Source organism: Hemitrygon akajei, chromosome 16 (genome assembly GCF_048418815.1).
Source record: "Hemitrygon akajei chromosome 16, sHemAka1.3, whole genome shotgun sequence".
Lineage (NCBI taxonomy): Eukaryota > Metazoa > Chordata > Chondrichthyes > Myliobatiformes > Dasyatidae > Hemitrygon > Hemitrygon akajei.
Genome location: NC_133139.1, coordinates 50,786,363 through 50,805,652, shown reverse-complemented (window position 1 = coordinate 50,805,652; position 19,290 = coordinate 50,786,363). Strand labels below are relative to the sequence as shown.

General features: G+C 41.3%; 1 protein-coding gene across 1 annotated transcript in view; it reads left to right on the top strand.

The window, feature by feature from the left end:
• The window catches only part of smim7 (small integral membrane protein 7), a 46,585-nt gene extending 29,040 nt beyond the window's left edge, over positions 1 to 17,545 (top strand). The window contains exons 4-5 of the mRNA XM_073068866.1: positions 14,639 to 14,729; positions 16,691 to 17,545. Coding sequence (XP_072924967.1) covers positions 14,639 to 14,729; positions 16,691 to 16,706 — 107 coding nt within the window. The 3' untranslated portion in view covers positions 16,707 to 17,545. The remainder of the gene's footprint in view (positions 1 to 14,638; positions 14,730 to 16,690) is intronic.
• The last annotated feature ends 1,745 nt before the right edge of the window (positions 17,546 to 19,290 follow it).

The window sequence follows — 19,290 nt, the reverse complement described above, 5'->3', positions numbered from 1 at the left end:
TTTTAGCCACGATTCAGTGATGCCCACAATGTCATACATGCCAGACTATAACTGTGCTACAAGTACATTTCGTATACTGTGTGCATTCAAATCTAACACCTTCAGTCTTGTATTCATCACCCCTTTCAAATTTGTCCACCTTTTATGTTGCAACTCATCAAGTAGACTGTAATTTTGCCCTTATCATCAGCCTCTCCTTGCTAGGAGTTTCACTGCACACTGCCTCTGTTTGTAAACCAACAACCTTCTCCTCAGTGACATCACTTCGTTTCCCAACCCCTGCCAAATTAGCTTAAATCCTTCCAAACAGCTCTGCAAACATGCCTGCAAGGATATCAATCCCCTTGGGTTCAGGTGTAACCCATCCCTTTGTACAAGTTGTACCTTCCCCAGAAGAGATTGCAAAGATCCATAAATCTGATTCCCTGTCCCCGGACCAGTTCCTCAGCCACGCATTCATCTACCAAATCATCCTATTCCTACCCTCACTGGCACGTGTCATGGGCAGCAATCCAGAGATTACTACTCTGGAGGTCTTGTTTTTTTCAGCATTCTACATAACTCCCTAAAATCTCTCTTCAGGACCTCCTCAGCTTTCCTACCTATGTCATTGGTGCTAATATGTACCAAGACTTCTGGCTGCTCATCTTCCCCCTTTAAAATGCCATGGACCTGATCCGAGACATTCCTGACCCTGGCACATACCATCCGGTGTCTCCATTGCATCCACAGAATCTCATCTCTGTTCCTCTGACTGTGGAATCTTCCATCACCACTGCAGTCCTCTTCACCTCTCTTTTCTTCTGAACCACAGCACCAGACTCAGTGCCAGCGAGTCAGTCACTGAGGCTTTTCCTGGAAGGTCATCTCCCTCAACAGTATCCAAAGTGGTATACTTGTTATTGAAGGGAATGGCCATCCTTCAATAACCCTAACCCTAATGCAGGGTACTCAGCACTGGCTGTCCATTTCCCTTCTCCTGACAGTCACCCTGTTAACTGCCTCCTGCAACCTAGGGGTGCCTACCTCCCTGTAGCTCATATCTATCACCTCAGTCTCCTGTATGAGCTGAAAGTTGACAACCTAAGGTTTGCCTTGCGTTGCCAAACTTCCCTGAAGAGGGCAATAATAATACTCAAATTTCAATAAAACCATTTTATTGAGATCTACTGAAGGTCTGCAGATGGAGCTCATCATCTGTGGTTGGCAGTTCACCTAGGAAAAGGAAAACTCTGATCTCAAACCTCTGCTGCCTTGCAGTTGTACGCAATCATGGGGAAGGCTTTGGGAGTAAACCCCCAGGGGAAAAATCTGGAGCTGGAGTTCCTAAGGGAGTCCTACTTTGAGTTCAACACAACTCCTGCGATACTACTGGTACCAAATTGTATTGGTCACTGCCATTCCTTTAGGTTCATCAGATGCATGGAGAGGGGGAGCTTGCTGCATGGGCAACAGCTTTCTCTCTATATTGTACTGCCCATGCATGCGAATCCACTGACTGACCAATGGAGGCCTCATTCACTGAAGATCTGTAGGAGTATAAAATTAAAACCTGATGTAAACCCAATCCCAATGCTGGATAATTCCCAGGACGGTGTTAAAATTTTTTTTTGATGCTTAATCTGAGTTCAGTGCGCAAGTTAGATATTGTTGATTTTACATTGTTAAAAAGTGTGGATGTGTGTGTCCCTATGAAAATTTACTGTACCTTCCCAAACCAAAAGTTGTGGATGAACCAGGAAGTTCATAATCTGAGGGCTAAATCTGTGATATTTAGGCCTGGTGATCTAGATCTGTATTAAGGAAACCAGATAAGATTTGTGGAGGGCTATTCCCAGAGGCAAGGAACAAATCCGGGAGAAGGTGGAGGCGACATCAGATGCACATCAACTCTGGCAGGGTTTGCAGGCCAATACTTCCTACAAAGCAAAACGCAACATCATGAATGGAAGAGTGCCTCACTACCAGATGAGCTCAATGCCTTTTATGCTCATTTTGAAAAGGAAAACAAAATTGCAGCTATGAGGATCCAGTGACCTTGTGATCTCTGTCTTAGAGGCCGACATCAGCTGACACCTCACGAGGAAGCAGGATCCAATAACTGTACCTGGTAGGGCTGTGAAAACCTGTGCCAACCAACTGCTGGGAGTATTCAAAGACATTTTCAATCACTCACTGTTAGTCATGTTCCTACCTGCTTTAAAAGGGTAACAATTATACCAGTGCCCCAGAAGAACAGTGTGAGCTGCTTAGCGACTATTGCCTAGTACCCCTCATATTTATGGTGATGAAGTACTTTGAGAGGTTGGTCATGGCTGGAATCAACATTTGCCTCAGGAAGGACCAGGACCCATTGCAATTTGCCTATTGCCACAATGTGTCTACAACAGATGCAATCTCAATGATTCTCCACACAGCCTTGGATCACATGGACAATGCAAATACCTACATCAGGGTGCTGTTTATAGACTATAGCTCAGCATTTAATACTATCATTCCTACAATCTTGATCGAAAAGCCTAGGCCTGTGTACCTCCCTCTGCAACTGGAGAGGTGGATTGGAAATGACATCTTCACCTTGCTGACACTCCACAGGGATGTGTACTTAGCCCAGTGTTCTACTCTCATTACTGTATGGCTAGGCATAGCTCAAACAGCATCTGTACATTTGCTGATGATACAACCATTGTTGGCAGAACTTCAGATGGTGACGATAGGGCATACAGGAACAAGATGTACTAGCTAGTTGAGTGCTGAAGCAGCAGCAACCTTGTACTCAATGTCAGCAAGACCAAAGAGCTGATTGTGGACTTCAGGAAGGGGAAGATGAAGGACCACAAGCCGATCCTTAAAGAGGGATCAGAAGTGAAGAGAGTGGGCACTTTCAATTTCCTGGCTGTCAGTATCTCTGAGGACCTAACCTGGATGCAACAAATTGATGCAGTAATAAAGAAGGCAAGACAGCGGCTATATTTCACTCAGAGTTTGAAGAGATTTGGTTTGTCAACTAAAACACTCAAACTTCTACAAATGTATCATGGAGAGCCTTCTGACTGCATCACCACCTGGTATGGGGCAGGGAGCTACTGCACAAGATCAAAATAAGTTGCAGAAACTTGTAAAATAGGTCAACTTTATCATGGGTACCAGCCTCCATAGTATCCAAGACATCTTCAAGGAGTGGTGCTTTAGGAAGGCAGATTCCAGCCATCATTAAGGATTCCCACCTACTTCACACTGTCACTGTGGGGAAGGACGTACAGAAGCCTGAAGGTACACACTCAATGATTCAGGTTTCCCAGCCAAATCAGCATGGCGGTTGTTGTCAGCTCTGGGCCTGACAAAAGGAGCAAAAAACAAGCAGCTTGTAGGATGGGGGAAGAGGCAGAACGAGCCTCTTGTTGGATTTGGAGTAGGCAAGAAGAGGGAAGCTGGAAGCTAGGAGCAGATGGGCAGTGATTTGGCCACCACTGCCAGCCCACCAACTGGACAGTGTCGTGGTTAAGGGTCAAAACACTCTGTGAAGGTTGGGAACCACCTGATGACATCTGTTCCTGGCTGAAGGCTATGGTTACCTCATAAGGTATCTGGAGAATGCACCCTAACAGGTGTATGTAACAAGTGTGTATATATACTATTCGTCTTGGTCTGGTGTGCTGGATCTCACCTGACTGGCTTATCCTGCCCCCTAGCCTGCAAAGTGGTGTACCTCAAGATTCAATGCTGGGTCTGCTGTTACACAAGCAATGGGATTAGAAAATAGCAAGTGTAATTTGAAAGTAATTTGGAATTGAGTATAGGAGCAAAAAGGTCCTCCTGCAGTTGTACAAGGCCCTGGTGAGACCACACCTGTAGTATTGTGTGCAGTTTTGGTCTCCAAATTTGAGGAAGGACATTCTTGCTATTGAGGGAGTGCAGCATAGGTTCACGAGGTTAATTCCCTGGATGGCGGGACTGTCATATGTTGAAAGATTGGAGCAACTAGGCTTGTATACACTGGAATTTAGAAGGATGAGAGGGGATCTGATTGAAACATATAAGATTATTAAGGGATTGGACACGCTAGAGGCAGGAAACATGTTCCTGATGTTGGGGGAGTCCAGAACCAGAGGCCACAGTTTAAGAATAAGGGGTAATCTATTTAGAATGGAGTTCAGGAAAAACTTTTTCACCCAGAGAGTTGTGGATCTGTGGAATGCTCTGCCCCAGAAGGCAGTGGAGGCCAATTCTCTGGATGCTTTCAAGAAAGAGTTAGATGGAGCTCTTAAAGTTAGCGGAGTCAAGGTATATGGGGAGAAGGCAGGAATGGGGTACTGATTATGGATGATCAGCCATGATCACATTGAATGGCGGTGCTGGCTCGAAGGGCCAAATGGCCTACTCCTGCACCTATTGTCTATTGAAATTAGTAAATAACACAAAATTAGAGAGTGTAGTTAATGTAAAGAGAGACTGCAAGATAGAAAAGTTAACAAATCAGGTTTAATTGAGATAAAAACAGTTTGGCAGGGGGATAAAAGACAAGCAATTCTAATGGAGTGAAACCATCATTAAGTCACAAGTGAAAATTCAGTGTAATTATCTGAAATTGCCAAAGAAATTAGGAAGGAATGCTGGAAATCTGTGTGAAATGGTTGGAATGTGATGATTTGAAATTGTTGAATTTGTACTGAGTTGAGGTGATTGTAATGTGCTGGGTTAAAGGATGAGATAGTGTTTCTATCTAAGGACCATAAGAAATAGGAGCAGAATTAGGCCATTTGGCCCATCGAGTTTGCTCTGCCATTCAGTCATAGCTGATCTTTTTTCTTCCCCTCATCAGCCCCATTCCCCAGCTTACATCCTGTAACCTTTGATGCCATGTCCAATCTATCAAGCTTTGCCTTAAATACACCCAACAACCTGGCCTCCACAGCTGCCTGTGACAACTAATTCCCCAAATTCACCACCTTCTGGCTAATGCAATTTCTCTGCATCTGTTTTAAATGGACACCGCTCTATCCTGAGGCTGTACCCTCTTATCCCAGACTCCCCCACCATAGGAAACATCCTTTCCTCTGCACTGTCTAGGCCTTTCAACATTTGAAAGGTTTCAATGAGACCTCCCTCCATCCTTAAATTCTAGCAAGTACACATCCAAAGTCATCAAATGTTCCTCATATAATAACCCTTTCATTCCTGGAATCATCTTTGTGAACCTCCTCTGAACCCTCTCCAATGCCAAAACATTTTAGATGAGTCCAAAACTGTTCACAATACTCAAGGTGAGGCCTCAGCATCACATCCCTGCTCCTGTATTACAGACCTCACCACTGACTCAATCTGCAAGTTAACCTTTAGGGTGTTCTGCGCAAGGATTCCTTTTGCATCTCAGATCTTTGGATTTTCTCCCCATTTAGAAAATAGTCTGCACATTTATTTCTACTACCAAAGTGCATGACCATGCATCTTCCAACATTGTATTTTATTTGCCACTATCTTGCCCATTCCCCTAATCTGTCCAAGTCCTTTTGCAGCCTACCTGTTTCCTCAACACTACCTGCCCCTCCACCAATCTTAGTATCATCTGCAAACTTGGCAACAAGCCATCTAAATCATTGATATACAGCATAAAAAGAAGCAGTCCCAACACCAATCCCTGCGGAACACCACTGTTCACTGACAGCCAATCAGAAAAGGATCATTTTATTCCCACTTGCTGCCTCCTACCAACCAGCCAAAGCTCTGAACATGCCAGTAACTTCCCTGAAATACCATGGGCTCTTAACTTAGTTAGCAACCTCCTGCGTGGCACCTTGTCAAAGGCCTTCTGCATCCCTTTTATTTACCCTACTTACCTCCTCAATGTATTCCAAGATTCATCAGGCAAGATTTTTCCTTAAGGAAACCATGCTGATTTTGTCCTATCTTGTCCTGTGTCACCAAGTACTCCATAATCTTATCCATAACAATTGCTCCAATGTCTTCCCACCCACTGAGGTCAGGCTAACTAGTCTATAATTTCCTTTCTGCTGCCTTCCTCCTTTCTTAAAGAATGAAGTGACATTTGCAATTTTCTAGTCCCCTGGCATCAACTAATGAAGGAAGAATAACATTATTTCAAATGTATGTGGTTGATTCTAGCTTTCTTTGGTTGGTTCTAGTCTTCTTTCATGCTCCTACCAGGGAGGGATACATAAAAGGTTGGAATGTATATTACAAAAAAAAAATCATTTTGAAACCAGCCAGGTTTGAATTAAATGTTAGAATATTCTTTATCTCCTTAAAATCTGGATCAAGATAAAGTAACTAGTAAAATTCTCTGCTGATGTAACTGCTTCATAGAGTACTTGAGATCTTTGTTTATGGCTGTTGGCAGGTGTATTCTGTTCTGGCTGAATGCTTTGTTAATCTGCATATGACATCACTCTATTTGTGCTTCAGTAATTGACACGTTATGCCACGTAGAGTAAGAAGTGTTTGGGAACTACAGTTATTTCAGTTGAATTTGCTTTATTAATTTGACACCCAAAGGAAATTTTATTTCGGTAGTATGTGAAAACACAATTCTTAGATGTTGAGTTCAATCCATCCATTTCACTTTTCCCCTTTGATTAGATGAGGTGATAAAGCAGGTGGTTTCTACATATCTATTCACTAAATAACAATGGACATACACTTTAGGTCTGGTGGAGATTGTGGGCACATTACACTCAGCCATTGATTGTGCACTGGGTTAACCAGATACAATGCCTTATAAAAGTATTGACCCCCCAACCTTTGTTCACATGAGTATTACAACCAGAGATTTTGGTCAATTAACAGAATTTTAAATTGCGAATCACATGCTTCTTCTCTCACAATAGAGCCCAAAAAAACCCGAGAAAATTGTAAAGCATGAAAAACTAAAAATTCAATGTCAGCTGTTCAGAAGTATTTATCCCTCTTTGTTCAGTACTGAGTTGAACTACCTCTCCAGCTATTACAGCCAGTAATTTTATTTTGGATAGAAAACCATTAGCTTTGCACAACGTAATGGAGAAAGATTTGCCTATTCTTCCTTGCAAAACTTTTCAAACTGTGCCTGGTTAGTTGGGGACTAGCAGAGGACAGCAACCTTGAGATCTTGCCAGAACTGTTTGATCAAGTTAAGGTCAGGACTCTGACTGGGCCACTCAAGGACATAAATTTTTTTTCCATTTGAAGTCACTCCATGGTTGCTCTGGCAGTATGGTTTGGGTCGCTGTCCTGCTGAAAGATGAACTTCCTCTCCAGTTTAAGCTTTCTGACAGAGGCTAGCAGGTTTTTATCCAAGATCTATTTAGTAGCATTCATCTTCCCATCAATCCTGATCAGATTTCCAGTCCCTGATGCTGAAAAGCAGCCCCATAGCAAAATGCTACCTCCATCATACGTTACAGTAGGGATAGCATTACCTGGCTGATGCACAGTATTAGATTTATGCCACATGTACTGCTTAGTGTTGAGGCCAAAAATTTCCACTATAGTCTTATTGGACTACAAGACATTCTTCCACTTCTTTAGAGTATCTTCTAAGTGACATTTTGCAAAGTCTTTACAGGCAAGTATACACTTTATTTTTTAGCCAGGGCTTCTTCTTTACCACTCTTTCATAAATACCCTTTTTGTGCAAGGTTTTAGAGATTGTGGAGTCATGAACTTCATCTCCAATTGGAGCTCCTTACTTTAGCAGCTCACTCAGAGTGAGTGTTAGCATCACAGTTGCTTCTCTTACAAGTGCCATACTTTTCCGGTGACTGAGTTTAGAGTGGCTGTGGTTTCATATTTTTCCGCTTTTTCATGATGGACTACATTGAACTCCGAGGTATGTTCAGTGCCTTTGAGATGGTCTTGTACCCTTCCCCAGATTTATGCTTCTTTATTATCATTTCCCCAACTTGTCTTGAATGCTCTTTTGTTTTCATTTTGGTCTGTTGAAAATCCATCATACAGTTGGACTTTACAGAGAGAGGGTGTATTTATTCTTATGAATTCATTGAAAACAGATGATCCTCCAATATTCTACATCAACAAATTGGGTGAGTTGGTAAGGTATTGCACCTGAGGAAAGTTAGTGTAGTAATTACACTAAAGGGCATGAATACTTTTTCAACTCACAATTCTGGTTTTTAATTTTTTTAGTAAATTGTTGACAAGTTTTGAAATTTTTCTTTTGATTTGAAATGATGCAAAATGTTTTGTAGATTAGCTCAAAAATTCTACTTCAGTATATTTTAAATTTAGAAAATGAGACAGTAAAATGTGAAAGTAGTTGTGGGGTATGAATACTTTTTCAAGGCACTGTATGGGAAGAAAGCCACTCAGGCCACAGCAGAGCACTTTTCACAGCAGGTGTAGTTGATTGAATTAATTGTTTTCTGGATCTATTCCAACCATTTAACTTTCTGAAATCCATGTTTTGTTATCTTAACTCTGTTATTTTGTTTAAAGTATGCTTCCTTGCCACCACCTCCATTGCCTTCTCCCAAATCTTTGTTCATTCTGTTGCTTTTCCTCCTCCTACACCTCCAGAGAATTGCTAGAATCTGTGCTCCAGCTGTAGCCCTGCTTCAGTCACTACTAAATGGAAGGAGGGGAGTAATTTACCTGGCAACAGTTGAAATCTGATTCCTTAGTGACTTCTAATCAACACAATCTCTTATACACCAATGAAGGAAGGAAGCAGTTGCAGTTTACTTCCATTTTGGATTGTTATTTTGTCTTCAGTCACATGTTAGATTATGCAGTTTCTTAAACTCATGCAACAAATAAACTAAATACAGGGTCCACACCAGGTCATGAACGCCTGACATGGATATCCCGTACAAACAAAAAAGCATTTGGAAAAAGGGTGGGATGGATGGGAACAGATTTGTCGACTGCTCTAGGGCTCCAGACATCTGCTGGGTGGGAAAATGTCCTTGTACCTTTATCCACTGAGCCACAACAATCAGTGAGCTGAGCAGAACTGGGGACAGAAAGCAGATTCTCTGAGTCGGTGAGGACCGCTGCACTTCCTGCCCCTGATCTGTTTCCCATCACAGCTGTTTCTGTGATCCTCCCCCACAGTGTTATGAACTGTTGAGGTTACAAATGGTTCTTAGGGTTGGAACTTAGTCCTAGGGCTGCCTGTACAGTACTGCATCTGCTGATAATGGGAGAGGATGCTATAAGCATAAGAAACAGTATTCTGCTGTCATCCTTACTTTACCATTTACAGGCATTCCCCGAGTTACGAACATCTGACTTAAGGACAACTCGTACTTACGAACCAAGGAAGCAGAACACTGTCTGCCATTTTAATTCATTGCCATTGACACTGTGTTGAGTGTTTAACTTTGTATTTGGCTTAAATTTTTCTTAATAAGGTTCACCCTGACCCCGCCGCCCCCCTTTCCGGTCGGCTGATGGCGCAGTGAGATCAGCGCCGGGCTAGAGAACGGAGGTTCGCGAGTTCAATCCAGTGACAAACCGCTCCTGTGCCAGGCTGATGTTGATCCAGTGACTCCCATACCATCCATGCCGGGTTGATTTCGAGCTCGCAACTCGACCTCATAAAAAAACCACAGCCACCTCCAGTCTAAATTCCCACACGGAATATTGTGGAGGATCAAATACCCAAACCCAGCACAGCCCCCACTGGTCCCATTTAGCCTGTCTCAGTGCAGTGGTCCTTAGGACCCAGCGGACCTCGGGAGCCGGCAGAGCTTGGGACCCGCCGCCCGCAGTGTTTCTGTTCCATTGACAGGAAGCGAATGCGATTGTAAATAAAGTGGAAATAATAAAGCATTTGGAAAGAGGTGAAATGCCATCGGTCATTGGAAAAGTGTTAGGCTACAGTCGGTCAATGATCGGAACAATTTTAAAGGATAAAGTGAGAATAATGGAGTATTTGAAATGCCCTGCCCTGATGAAAGCTACAATTATTACTAAGCAACACAGTGGTTTAATTATTGGAATACATACGTTTCTTAAGTATTTTATATGCATAGAAAGGTAAACTATACACTATATACTAAGACAAACGTTTGACTGACGCTAAATAATACTGGATGTACTTGTTCCGACGCGTACAAATCCCACTTAAAGATGGACTCAGGAACAGAACTTGTATGTAACCCGGGGACTGCCTGTACTGATATCGCAGTTGATTTATTGCCTCAACAAACCTCAGTGGTCAGGTGCTTATGTTCTAGACACCTCAGCTAGAATCCTTGACCACATCTCATCTCGTTTCCTCTTCATATGGGCAGGGCAATAAGTTCTCCCGGGCCTCACTCACCTCACCAGTCTTTGCTTTGCAACTTATGTCAGCTTCAACAAGGTCCCACCATCAGACATAAATACCTTTCCCTCCCTTTTCAGCATTTTGAATGGATTTTTGTGACTTCTAAACCCATCTTTCTGTCCCCACCAATCACTTCCTGTACTTTCACCTCTTCCCACCATCCTGAGAAGCAGTTTTCATGTGAATCAGTGATGCTAGAGTACCACGTTCCAATCTAGTGTACTGTATTCCATGTTCATAATGTGGCTTCCCCTATATTAGAGAAACCAAACAGAGAAAAGGGATAATATCTTTGTGGAGCATCTTCATTAAGTTATCAAAAGTGACTGAGCTGTTGGTTCCTTGCAATATTAATTCCATTTACATCTGACCAATCTGTCTTTGAACTCCTGTACAATTCCTAATGCAAGCTGTATCTCATTTTTAACTGAGCATGTTCCAGCTTAAAAGGTCCGACTTAAGGTAATTCACTCTTTCGATATCAAACTCAGCCATTTCTGCTAGTCATTGTTTTTGCTCAGTTTTTCTATTCATGTAGTCTAGTGGGCTGGGCATGTTCCACAGCTTTGCTATCAACAATGCATAATAAGACAAGCATATTGTGCTTCTAACTGCCACTTTAACTCAGTTGACCTTGCCTTATTAGAGATATTCATATTATTCTACCAATCCCTCTCTCCCTTCCATTTCTGTGAAAGGAACCCAGTCCTGAAACCTGAAATGTTTTTCCACAGATGCTGCCTGACTTGCTGAATGTTTCCAGATTTTGTTTTTATTTCAGATTCCAATATCCAGATTTTTTTTATCTTCAGAGGAAATATAATCCTTGTATGTATGTGTCAATCCCCATAAGAATGCTATGTTTCAATGAGATCATGTCTTATTCTTCTAAACTCCAGAGAATATAGGTGTAGTCTGCTTAATCTGTCCTCATGGAACATTCCATCTATCCCAGGAATTAATCCAGTAAACTTTTGCAGCACTTGGTCTGTCTGCCTCCCTGCATTATTCTCTAACACCCACTGAAAGCCAGGTGTGTAATGCCATTAAAAGTGGATGCATTAAATTTGAGCCCTTTTCACATTGACATGGCTTGTGAGTAGCATTCTTGCTCAGCACCATTCCCTGAAGGACCTCAGGAGTTACAGTCTTCCAACCTACAAATCATTATTTCTCTATATTTTTGATTCTCTTCCTCCCCCCCCCCCCCCCCCATGAACGTAGTTTTGTTTACAAACCTCAAACTTCTTGTGTGGTTGATTGTCGTAGTCTAAATACACCCTCTCAGCTTACAGCTTTAAAATAAATGCTAATTTGCATGAGTTTTGATTATGTGTGTCTGGTGCTGTCTCCAATAGCTCCTGAAGCTATTTCTCTCAAACATTTGCCAAAGAACTGTACTTACCAGTAACCATACCACTTTCCTATCTGCTTCTATTTTGTTGGATGCCATTTGTATCAATTATATTTTGTTGGTGTACAGTTTCAATGCTGAGCAACACCTTGTTTTATTTCCCTGCATACTTGCTGAGGCTTTCTTTCTTGTTGTAGCTCTAAACTTGTGTGTATTATAACATTCTCTCTGTTGGCCCCTAGAATTAGTCCACTGACCAGGAGAGTTAAAAAGGAACTCTTAAAGTGTGAATGGGAGATTTGCAATTATACAAACATGGGGTATATTAAGGGTAATAAAAAGCGGTTCTTATATAAATATGCTGGAACTACTCAGCTCGTCAGGCAGGATTTGTGAAAAGTTAATATCAGATCAGGCATTTGACAAGGTACCCCTTGCAAGGCTTATTGAGAAAGTAAGGAGGCATGGGATCCAAGGGGACATTGCTTTGTGGATACAGAACTGGCTTGCCCACAGAAGGCAAAGAGTGGTTGTAGATGGGTCATATTCTGAATGGAGGTTGGTGACCAGTGTTGTGCCTCAGTAGGGTTCTGGGACCCCTACTGTTTGTGATTTTTATAAATGAACTGGATAAGGAAGTGGAGGGATGGGTTAGTAAATTTGCTGATGACACAAAGGTTGGAGGTGTTGTGGATAGTGTGGAGGGCTGTCAGAGGTTACAGCCGGACATTGATAGGATGCAAAACTGGGCTGAGAAGTGGCAGATGGAGTTCAACACAGATAAGTGTGAAGTGGTTCATTATGGTAGGTCAAATATGATGGCAGAATATAGCATTTCTGAATATAGCATATGATGGCAAGACTCTTGCCAGTGTGGAGGATCCGAGGGATCTTGGGGTCCGAGTCCATAGGATGCTCAGAGCAGCTGGACGGGTTGACTGTGGTTAAGAAGGCATATGGTTCATTGGCCTTCATCTATCATGGGATTGAGTTTAAGAGCCGAGAGGTAATGTTGCAGCTATATAGGACCCTGGTCAGACCCCACTTGGAGTACTGTGCTCAATTCTGGTTGCCTCACTACAGGAACTCAGCCTTTTCTCCTTGGAGCGACAGAGGATGAGAGGTGACCTGATAGAGGTGTATAAGATGATGAGAGGCATTGATCGTGTGGATAGTCAGAGGCTTTTTCCCAGGGCTGAAGTGGCTAGCACAAGAGGGCATAGTTTTAAGGTGCTTGGAAGTAGGTAGAGGAGATGTCAGGGGTAAGTTTTTTTTTTACACGGAGAGTGGTGAGTGTGTGGAATGGGCTGCTGGCGGTGGCGGTAGAAGTGGTAACGAAAGACTCCTGGATGGATACATGGAACTTAGAAAAATAGAGGGCTATGGGTAAGCCTAGGTAGTTCTAGGGTAAGGACATGTTTGGCACAGCTTTGTGGGCCGAAGGGCCTGTATTGTGCTGTAGGTTTTCTATGTTTCTAGAAGCCCAGTCATTGACTTATGGAACTTAATTTCTTGACAAATTCTATGTACTCATTTGCTTTGATATTGCCCCAGTGAGGATCACAGCAGCTTTTTTAAAACTTTGGCTTCAAAGCATACTTGAAGGGATTAGTCAACTGGCCAGATGCTTGATCTAAGATTCAGTGGTCACTTAAATACATACACTTACTCATTAATGCAAATACCTAATCAGCCAATCATGTGGCAGCTATTCAATGCATAAAAGCATGCAGAAATGGTCGAGAAGTTCAGTTGTTCAGACCAAACATCAGAATGCGGAAGACATATGGATTAACTGACATTGACTGTGGAATGGTTGCCAGATGGGGTGGTTTAAGTGTGTCAGAAACTGCTGATCTCCTGAGATTTTCATTCACAACAGTCTATAGTGAATGGTACAAAAAAAATCCAGTGAGTGGCAGTTCTGTGTGTAGAAAGCATTCTTAATGAGAAAGATTAGAGGAGCGTGGCCGTATGGTTCAAGCTGAGAAGAAGGTAATGCAAATAACCATGGGTGTGTAGAAGAGCATCTCTGAATGCACAACATGTTAAACCTAGAAGTAGCTGGGCTACAGCAGTTCAGGACTACACTGGGTTCCATTCCTGTATTTAAACTGGCCACTGAGTATAAATTTTAAGGACTTTAAAAGGGAGGAGCAATCTCTCACCAGTAAGATAAACACAGTTGCGGAGGACTAACTGGTGAGCAACCAAATAAGTTTTCTCTCAACCTTTTTCATTCTCCTTCATTGTACTTTGACATTTGGAAAATACTATTGATTTTCTTCCTTCGAGTGTTTAGTCAAATCAAGTCAAGTCACTTTTATTGTCATTTCGACCATAACTGCTGGTACAGTACAAAGTAAAAATGAGACAATGTTTTTCAGGACCATGATGTTAACATGACACAGTACAAAAACTAGACTGAACTACGTAAAAAAACAACACAGAGAAGAAAAACACACAACTACACTAGACTACAGACCTACCCAGGACTGCATAAAGTGCACAAAACAGTGCAGGTATTACAATAAACAGGACAATAGGGCAAGGTGATTTGACATATTCATTATTTATTTCACTCACATTAAAACTGTCTTTTCATTGTATTGTACACAATTAGAGCACTTAACATATGATGTGGTTATCCCTGCACTGGGCCCCATACATGCTCTTAACACCTGTCTCCAGAGTAGAATATTGTGTTGTGTCTCCTCATTACAACAAATTCCAATGTCATAATTTGTTGGCATGAAGGAAGTCACAATGACAACGTGCAGACTCCATGTACTACTGGACATCAGGATTGAATCCAGTCATGGGAGCTGTGAGGCAGCAACTCTTATTAGCTGGGCCACTGGTCTATGCATATAAAGAAATTATTCCCAGATCAAATGTTTGGAAAAGTTTTCCAATGCTCATATGGTTCTGGAGATGTAAATGAGAGCCAACTTGAAAGTTGCTGTAATTTATTGATGATAATTGACTTTTCTCAGGTGATAACATAAGAGAATTTCTGCTGAGTCTGCGTTACTTCCGGATCTTCATTGCCCTGTGGAATATCTTCATGATGTTCTGTATGATTGTGTAAGTCCAGAAACTGGTTTTCATCCTCAGCGATTCTGTTTTGAAGGAAATTGCTTATAATTATCAAGTCACTGATTTTTAAAGTTGCTCAGTAAGACCTTGTTTCATCTTATCTAGATTACCAAATAAAATTGAGTAATCAGTTAAGCTTTGCAACCTATCAAAATTTTAGTTCCAACCTGTCAAAATTTTAGTTTTAAAAATCTATTCAAGTCCAACAGGATATGTGTCTGTGGTAAGTTACCAATCCTGATTTACTAATCTCTGATGGGAAAGCTTTGTACAGACTTGCACCTCTGGCACTGTGCCTTCAGCTAGCCTAACCCTGATATCTGGAACTCCCTCTAAAACAGTTATGGTACACTTAATATCCTGTCTGCCAGTTGTTCAGTTACTTGTCCTAACATCATCTTGCATAATTCATGTTGTATTTTGATTGATAGAACACAAATAAGTTGATGCTGTAGTTTACAGATATACAATGCTTAAGTCCATAAACCATGTGCTCCCAGTCTATGTTCCCAACTCTAATGACCAGCAGGAAACAAGACAACCTTGGCCTGGCATCTTATTAGCAGCAGCTCAGTGTATATAGAAGACTACATCTCATTGTGACCAGTAAAAGATTAAATGCCATAAGTGTAACTTTTTTCAGTCCAGCTGGAACACAGAAACATGAGGAGTGTGAGTCAAATACTTCCAAATTGCCTATCCTGTGTAGTTTTCCCCAGGATAAGGGAGTCCAAAGCAAGGGGGCATAAATTTAGGATGAGAGGGATAAGATTTAAAAGGAACCTGACAAGAGACCTTTTTCACACAGGTGTTTATATGGAATGAGCTACCAGAGGAAGTGGTCGAGGCAGGTATAATAGTATTGAGAACATCCAGAGTAAAGCTTCACTTGGAGCTTAACATTGTTAATGAGACCAGCATTTCGATACCTCTAATTTCTTTGGGCTACAGTACTGAACTAATTGCAGTGGCTTGCTAACACATTTCAGCTGTTAAAATCAAACCAGATGGTGTGGAGAGCAGTCACATAGAGGTGAGATTGGGTAATGGTGACAACTTTCCTTCAGGTTTCCTGAACTCTTGAGTCATGAAGAGGGTGGGTGGCAGTGACAACTTTGAGATGGTCTTCATTCAACATCATTCTAGATTCTGAGTTGATTGTAACCAGTGATTGGAGAACTAGAATAAATTCTGATGGTGTTGGCGCATGGCCAAGTGGTTAAGGTCACTAGTTCAAGCCTTAGAGTGTTGTGTCCTTGAGCAAGGCACTTAACCACACATTGCTCTGTGACGACACTGGTGCCAAGCTGTACCAGCCTTTGCCCTTCCCTTGGACAACATCGGTGGCGTGGAGAGGGGATGCTTGCAGCAAGGGCAACTGCTGGTCTCCCATACAACCTGCCCAGGCCTGCGCCCTGGAAACTTTCCAAGTCACAAATCCATGGTCTCTCGAGACTAGCGGATGCCTATTTACCAGTGAACTTCAGAGTTGCGAGCCACCATTCACACTGTTTCAGTGCAATGCTAAGGAGATCGTGGTTTAAGTCAGTCATTGAACTGAAGATTTATCTTCCTTCTTGAGTGGACATAAAAGATTGTCTGGCTCTGCTCAGAATAGAGAATGGGAATTCAGTATCTCATAATAACTACAGTCCTAGTAATCTCGGAACAAAGCCAACATTAGACAGATTTTCAGTTATTAATCATGGTTGTTTGTGGCATCTTGTTTTACGCTGGATAATTGCTATATTTACCAATACTGAGAACATAAATGTGACTTGTGAATTTGAGCTTTCATGAGAATATAAATGAAAGATATACACCAGGTTTGCCTTATCACCAGGGCACTTTATAGCTCTGTAAGTAGCCGTGTAAAAACAAGCAGCTTTAAAAGGAATTAATTTTGTCAGTAACATAGTTGATCAAGTTATTCCTTTGTTTCCTTTCAGGCTCTTTGGATCTTGAAAGTTATTAATGCTGTGGAAAGAAGCAAACCTGGGACCTTCTGTATTTGGATACTTTGTCATTTCTTTACTTCATAAATTACAATTTTTTCCCTAGATCAACCCTGAGGTTCTAGCATGTTTTAGAGTTACACATGCCCAAGGTCCAGTTCTACAACAGAAATCAGTTTGACGTTATCAATCAAAAGGAATATCTATCCAGAGATTTCCCACCTTCTTTAGACAGGTAATTTGTTCAGGAAATTCCCAAACACTTTAACACTGCAGAGTTGAAAGTGCAGATTACTGCATCATATTCACATTGTGTTCTTTTGGGATCATGCCAGAGACAAACTGATGCAGGTCTAAAATGTCAGCCCTGACACATTGGAAATTTGCCAGAAGAAAAAATATTTTGAATATTAAAATTTTACTTAATGGATAAAAGAATGCCCTTGCTTTTTTTTTGGAAATGAATTTAAAAAACAGGGTATGGTTAGGATTGAACATTTTATGCAGTTAACTAGTACTAGCAATTGAAGTTGATATCCAACTGGACTTCACATGAGCTGTATACAAGAATAAGTCAGCCGGTGTGGAAAGTACTGTACCTACCAGTATCAATGACTTTATATGGTTCAGAAATAACAGCTGACCCACAGGCTTTGTAAATGCTGGAGATGAGATTTTTCTCTTTTTACACAATGTTAAATCCGTGCTCATCTGTAATTTGCATATAAAATAAATTCTTTCTCAGTTCCATATTTAGTGCAATTTTGTTTATGCAATGAGAACAAAAATGGAAAAACACATGATTGATGAAAGTGAATCATAATAAAAATATTGAATTTATGCAAAATATGTTAGCTTGATTTTGAAATTAATTCTATTCTGTTGATCTACTTCACACATTCTAATCATGATTGACTCCTTTGTACATTTTCTCAAGGGTATTATATAAGCTAAGTGGGACAGTACTGCATGCAGGATTTCCAATTACAGCTGCTAGTTTGCAGTCAGAACTTGTCCTGTTTTTTTCCTTTGTAACTTGTTTTTAAACAAGTTAGCCAAATGAGCACATTTGTGAGATGTAGATTCATTGTGATCAAAATGGTCACCACTTACTGCATGATTTGTCTCGTTATTGATTATGTTGAAAATTTGTATTCCATTTAGCACAGATGCAGATTGGCATTTGTGAAGTTGTATGCATTATTGAATTATGGCTGAAAGAAGATTTTAGCTAGGAGGTTAATGGCTAAGTATACACTTTGTATCAGAAGGACAGGCAAGAAGGCAAAGGGGGAAGTGTTGCTCTGAATGAAATAAAATAATTAAAAAGAGGTGATTATAAAGTCAGAAGGCGTTGAATCATTGTGAACAGAGCTAAGGAACTGCAGGGGTAAAAAGACACCCAAACAGTAATAAGGATGTGGTCTACACATTACAACAGGTGATAGAAAATAGTGTTACAGTAGACACAGGGGATTTCAATATGCAGGTAGATTGGGAAAATCAGGTTGGTGCTGGATTCCAGGGGGGGGGGGGGGGGGGGGTAGGGAGGGCAGTGGATTTCTAGAATGCCTGAGTTGGCTTTTTAGAGCAGCTCGTGGTTGAGCCCACCAAGGGATCAGCTATTCTGGATTGGGTGTTGTGCAATAAACTAGAATTGATTAGAGAGCTTAAGATCAAAGAACCCTTAGGTGAAAATGACCATAATATGATTGAATTTACCCTGAAATTTGAGAAGAAGCTGAAGTCAGGTGTACCAGTATTACAGTGGAATAAAATGGAATTATAGAGGTATGAGAGAGATGTTGGCCAGAATGGATTGGAAAAGAACACTGGCAGGGATGATGACAGAGCAGTAATGGGTGGAATTTCTGGGAGCAATTTGGAAGGCGCAAGATACATACAGCCCAAGGAAAAAAGCATTCTCGAGGCAGGATGAAACAACTGTGGCTGACAAGTCAAAGCCAAAGAGATGGTATATAATAGAGCAAAAATTAGTTGGAAATGAGAGGAATGGTAAGATTTTAAAAATCAAGAGGGCAACTAAAAAAGTAATTATGAAGGTAAAGATGGAATACAAAGGTAAGCTAGTCAGTAATATTAAAAGAGGATATCAAAAGTTTATTCAGATACAAAACATTCAGGATTGAATGGCTTGTCATAGTGTTTGATGGCTCTGGGCCTGTATTCACTGCAATTCAGAAGAATGAAGGGTGACCTAATTGAAACCAATCGAATGGCAAAAGGCCTTGATGTAGAGAGGATGTTTCCTATGGTTGGAGAGCCTAAGACCATAAGATACAGCCTCATAATAGAGGGGCATCCTTTTAGAACAGAGATGAGGAATTTCTTCAGCCAGAGAGTGGTGAATCTGGAATTATTTGCCACAGGCAGCTGGGGAGGAGAAGTCTTTATGTATATTTAAAGCAGAAGTTGATAGATTCTTGATTGGTAAGGGCATAAAGGGATACGGGAAGAAGACAGGAAATTGGAGCAGAGAAGAAAATTGGATCAGCCACGATGAAATGACAGAGCAGATTCAAATGGCCTAATTCTGCTCCTATATCTTATGATCAACATTACCATGTGCTGAA